A 5,145-nucleotide genomic window follows, 5' to 3' on the forward strand; every position below is an offset into this window, starting at 1 on the left:
GCTGCCGGGGGTTGTTGTGGCCAAAGGGCAGGACCCGGCCCTTGGCCTGCTGGAACCTCATCCCGTTGGAATCAGCCCATGGATCCAGCCTGTCCAGGTCCCTCTGCAGAGTCAAGCAATCCTGCCTGAATAATTTTGACTCCTAAACCTGTCAGCACAGTCCCTCTTCTGCCCTATTCGTATCTCAGAACAAGTCTCAGCAATCAGCTTCTCATGATAAGGAGTCGGGCACTTGCAGTGTTCCCTTTGGAAGTAAAGCTGATGGATAGTTGGGAATTACCTGCAGATTGCATCATATTTTACTCAGTTCTGGGTTAAGATTAGACAACAAGCACAGAGTTATGACAGCACAGCCCATGGGAGACAGGAGATTGTAACATGACTGCTGTTAAAAATACAGCTCAAAGCACAGAAAGATCTTCCTCCAGGGCTGCAGCTTTTCACAGAATCGTGGAATGGTTTGGTTTGGAAAGGACCTTAAAGACCATCCCATTCCACCCCCTGCCATGGGAAGGGACACCTTCCACTAGACCAGGTTGCTCCAACCTGGCCTTGGACACTTCCAGGGATCCAGGGGCAGCCACAGCTTCTCTGCCCAACCTGGGACAGGGCCTCAACACCCTCACACCCCAAAATTCCTTCCCAATATCCCATCTAACCCTGCCCTCTGCCAGCAGAAAGCCATTCCCTGTGTGCTATCCCTTCATCCCTTGTCCCCAGTCCCTCTCCAGCTCTCCTGGAGCCCCTTTAGGCCCTGCAAGGGGCTCTCAGCTCTCCCTGGAGTCTTCTCTTTTCCAGGGGAACCCTCCCCAGCTCTCCCAGCCTGGCTCCAGAGCATCCAAGACCATCTCATTCCAAAACCCTGCCATGGGCAGGGACAATTTCCACTAGTCCAGATTGCTCCAAGCTCCATCCAACCTGGCCTTGAACACTTTCAGGGGTGGGGAATCCCATTAATTAATCATTAACTAATCAAGAGAGCTTTGCTTGGCTTTACTGAAGATCTGTGTTAATAAAACCCAACCCTGCAAGCTCTAAAATAATGTTAGATGACAACAAAAAGTCATGGAATTTTTGGGTGGACTTTTAGTTCTGGAGACAGCCTTTATTAATATATTTAATTATGGCCCAGCAAAGATTTAAAACCCTTGCCTCAAGATTTACAAGTATTTCCAAGAGGAGAGGACAGGAACAGCAGAGATCTATGAACTACAAGACAGAGGCAGCAGATAAAAAGAAGGAGCAAGATGAACAACAGCAAAACACAGGAATGTGCCTGGAAAACACCACCCTGATGAACTGCCTGTCAAACAGTCACACGTGGAAATTGAATTTAGACTTAAACATGCCAATATGTTGCCTTTTTTTCCCCCTTAAAACATGCATCACGCTGTAAGTAACTTAATTTATAGAGACATCTCTCGCTCAGGCCACTGCTCAAATACTTTAACTGCTATTTACTCCTCAGTCTATATTCCTCATACTTTCCTAGATAACATTTAACCCCAGGAGCCACAGGGAATGTTATGCTGACTCCAGCTTAGTTTCCTGCCAAGAAAGTGAGCAGGAAAAAAAAAACCAGCCACCCCAGTAAAAATTTATCTCCCTTCAGAGAATACAGCAAAGCTCAAAGACTTCCATTATTTCCAAGATTAAGGGTTATCTGTTGGAAAAGCAATGATTTTATTATGCAGTGAGTTCACTGGTGAGAGCAAAAACCACGTGAAGCAGAAGAGAGGGAGAAGAGTCATCAGACATCATCATCCTGCTTTACTCCCAGAGAGGAGACCCTCGGATGGAATAAATTCACATTATTCACCCCACTGCACTTGCAAAGCACAACCAGCCACGGAGCTGGGAGGATCTGCAGGAAAACAGGCACTTGCAAAGAATTCCAGAGCTGTAAAAATTAATCCCCCACACCCTCTCCATCGACTTCCACGTGGGAATAAAGCACAGGACAGTGGCTGGGTGGCTGCAGCTGCCAAGGGCTTCATGCCAGCAGGACAGCAGGGAGGAAAAACTATGGGAATGGGCAGATTTCACCCCAAAATCCACCTCATTCCTTAGGGAATCTGGCCTCATACAGACAATTATATATAGGAAGTGCACATGGACTCACTCGAGTCACGTCTGGCTTCTCTCATTTTGCACAGAAATAACCAGATTAACACCACACAAAACTCCTAAAAATAATTCCAGGTGCAGCCCAGCCCAGTCTCTGATATATCTGTACATTAAACAGGGCTCTCCTTCCGTGGTTTCAGCACTTGGAAGAGCAAAAGAAACTCCCAGGAATGTGGAGTTTTCTGCCTTGTGCTTCTCTACAAACACAGCTCTTAGGAGATTTCAGCTTAAAAACAAGAAATCAGGGCACACTCTGGGTGTCACAACACATTTGCCACCCAAACTCACCCACCCTGAGTGCTTTGGGTGGAACAGGAACTCGGGTTCCACTGAAAAGCAAGGAAAAAAAGGTGGTGAAAACAATAAATCAGGGATAAAAAAAGAGCAGCCAGATTTTGGAGGGTGCAGAGGACAATTTTTTTTTTTACATGCTGCAAACACGACGAGTCTGATCTGCACCGTGGGCAGGTGAAGAGGAGAAAGATTTGGGCTCTAAAATTTGCCTTTTTAAGTAGGAAACTACAGCTTTTTCCAAATCCTGGGGGGCTTCTCCCACCTTTTTCTTACGCTCCCAATGTTCCAGGGGGGAAAAAAACCCAACCCCATGAAATATTTCAATCAGATTTAATTCGAGAAAGGGGATTTGACCTCTTTATTTTGGAGCAAATCTTCCTATTTTCTGTTTCCTCTCTTAAAACAGATGTAAAGGATCTCCTGATTTATGTGGGTTTGTATTTATGCTGTCCAGAAACACGAGTTCTGGGAATTCAGGACGTTCACCCCTAATTTTTTTTTCGGAGCTTCACAGAAACTGCAGCGTCAGGACAGCGAAATAACCCCATTTGTCACCGAAACCATAATCAAAAATACACCAAAGCCCCCAAAGAGCAGCAGTTATAGATTAGTGGAGCTCTGCTTTAGCTGAAGGTTAATGGGATGCACATGTGGATAAATGTAAGAGAGAACAACTGTAACAATTAAAGGAGCAGCATTTGGAATTCCAACCTCTCTCCGTCGTGATGCCCAACAGCTCTGCTTAATCTTCCAAACCACAGCTGCCACCAGGAGCAAGGACAGGAAACAACTGGAAAAGGAAAGAAAAAGAGAGGGATGTTTTTATTTTTCTCCTCGTTGGTTTTACAGCGGCTGAAAAACCGCAGGAAAGAAAGAAATGGGAAGAAAAGTTCACATAATAGTAGGGGTGTATTGATGGGAGATGATCCAGCACTCCTGACATCCAGGGAGCAATGACACAGCTATTTCCAGGGAAAACTCCTATTCCAAAGTGCCCTGTTTGACTTCCTTATATGACACTCCCCAGTTTTCCCCAGGAAATCTCAGCAGTGAGATTTAATCAGATTGGAAAAGCCACTGTTGCCTCTCCCTGGTGATATTTAAAGTGAGAGGATAAACCCCCAAAAAGTAAAAGCCTTGAAAGCAGCAGAGAAAAATCGATCACTATTTCTTTTCCAAATGACAAAAAATAAGATAAAGTGCAGAGCAGTTGAATTCTTTCAAACAGCCTGGTGCAGAACCACAGGCATTTCCTGATTCCCCCAAATCTATGTTGGTTTTCTTCAATCAAAAGAGAGGGAAAAAAAAAGGATGAATGGATTTATCGACTTCTGGGGGAAATGCAAGGCAGCAGATTTAACAAAAAAGCAGTTATAATAATAATAATAATAAAAGCTGACTTTATTGACAGTTATGATCTTATCACACTGAATACCTAATGAGCAACTTCAAGGCACACAAGCAAAGATTAAAATCCAAATCCCAGTGGAAGCCTCTCTCCTAAGAGAAAACATCTCCAAACCTCCTTCCCATGTTCCAGTGTGTATTTAAAGACAGTTTAAATTTCCATTTAAAGGAAGATTAACCAGAACAGACTTATTTCCTCCACAGTGCAGGATTAACACTGATATCCAGGCTCTGGATGCTTGAACAGGGGTTTCTCTTGAGGAGGGACTTTGCAAAGCACCACAAAGATCTTCTCACTCTTCACAACTCCCTGACAGGAGGGGGGAGCCAGGGGGGGAAACAGGCTCTGCTCCCAGGGAACAAGGGACAGGAGGAGAGGGAATGGCCTCCAGCTCTGCCAGGGGAGGTTTAAGTTGGATATTGGGAAAATTTATTCACCAAAAGGGTTGTCCAGCCCTGGCACAGCTGCCCAGGGAAGTGGTGGATCCCCATTCCTGGAGGGATTTCAAATCCCTGTGGATGTGGCACTTGGGGACAGGGGGCAGTGGTGGCCTTGGCAGTGCTGGGGGATGGTTGGACTGGATGATCTCAGAGGGCTTTTCCAACCTTAATGATTCTGTGATTCTATGACTTTTACCAATAAAAGCCAGGTCAGGCAGCAGGGACCATTCCCTGAGATGGAAATGAGGAAGAGCCTGTTCCTGATGACAGATCACTGTCCATAATTCCATATTATGGAAACTGTGGATCAGGCACTGAACCCCCAAGGGGCACCCAGCTGGCAACTGCTTCTATTTTTCAGGCTTAGATATGGGCAGAAACTTGTTTTACTATCATATAATGTATTATATTAAAAAATTGGCACTTGTATGGCCCTGGCCCAGGTTGGGCAGAGAAGCTGTGGCTGCCCCTGGATCCCTGGAAGTGTCCAAGGCCAGGTTGGAGCAACCTGGGCTAGTGGAAAGTGTTCCATGGCAGGGAGGTTGAACTGGATGGGCTTTAAGGTCCTTCCCAACCCAAACCATTCCATTATTCCCTGACTTCAGCACTGAAACATCTCCACAGCTCCTAAAGACTCCTACAGTGCCTGCTTCTTTATAAATTTAAGCAGGATCTCAGAGAGGTTTGTTTGGCCTCTCTCATTTTAAGAGCTACACATCCCAAATCACTTCCTCCACGTTTCCTCTAAATATCCAGACCTGACATGATTACTCTGGAACAGCCTGACCCTGTTTCTGCAAACACAAATCGTTCAGACAAGCATTGTAATGGCTCTTTTATTTCCCTTTTCCAGAGGGACTGGATTTTGCAGTAAAA

At 45.4% G+C, this 5,145-nt stretch overlaps 2 protein-coding genes across 2 annotated transcripts in view; one reads left to right on the forward strand and one right to left on the reverse strand.

Moving 5' to 3' along the window:
* The window catches only part of CUNH20orf194 (chromosome unknown C20orf194 homolog), a 732,083-nt gene that overhangs the window by 466,679 nt on the left and 260,259 nt on the right, over positions 1–5,145 (forward strand). The window lies entirely within an intron of this gene.
* Positions 1–5,145, reverse strand: part of ATRN (attractin) — a 172,651-nt gene that overhangs the window by 32,661 nt on the left and 134,845 nt on the right. Inside the window, exon 26 of the mRNA XM_017828986.1 lies at positions 3,133–3,211. Within this exon, the coding sequence (XP_017684475.1) occupies positions 3,133–3,211 (79 nt within the window). The remainder of the gene's footprint in view (positions 1–3,132; positions 3,212–5,145) is intronic.

Source organism: Lepidothrix coronata, unplaced genomic scaffold, assembly GCF_001604755.1.
Source record: "Lepidothrix coronata isolate B3197 unplaced genomic scaffold, Lepidothrix_coronata-1.0 Scaffold156, whole genome shotgun sequence".
NCBI classification, from domain to species: Eukaryota; Metazoa; Chordata; class Aves; order Passeriformes; family Pipridae; genus Lepidothrix; species Lepidothrix coronata.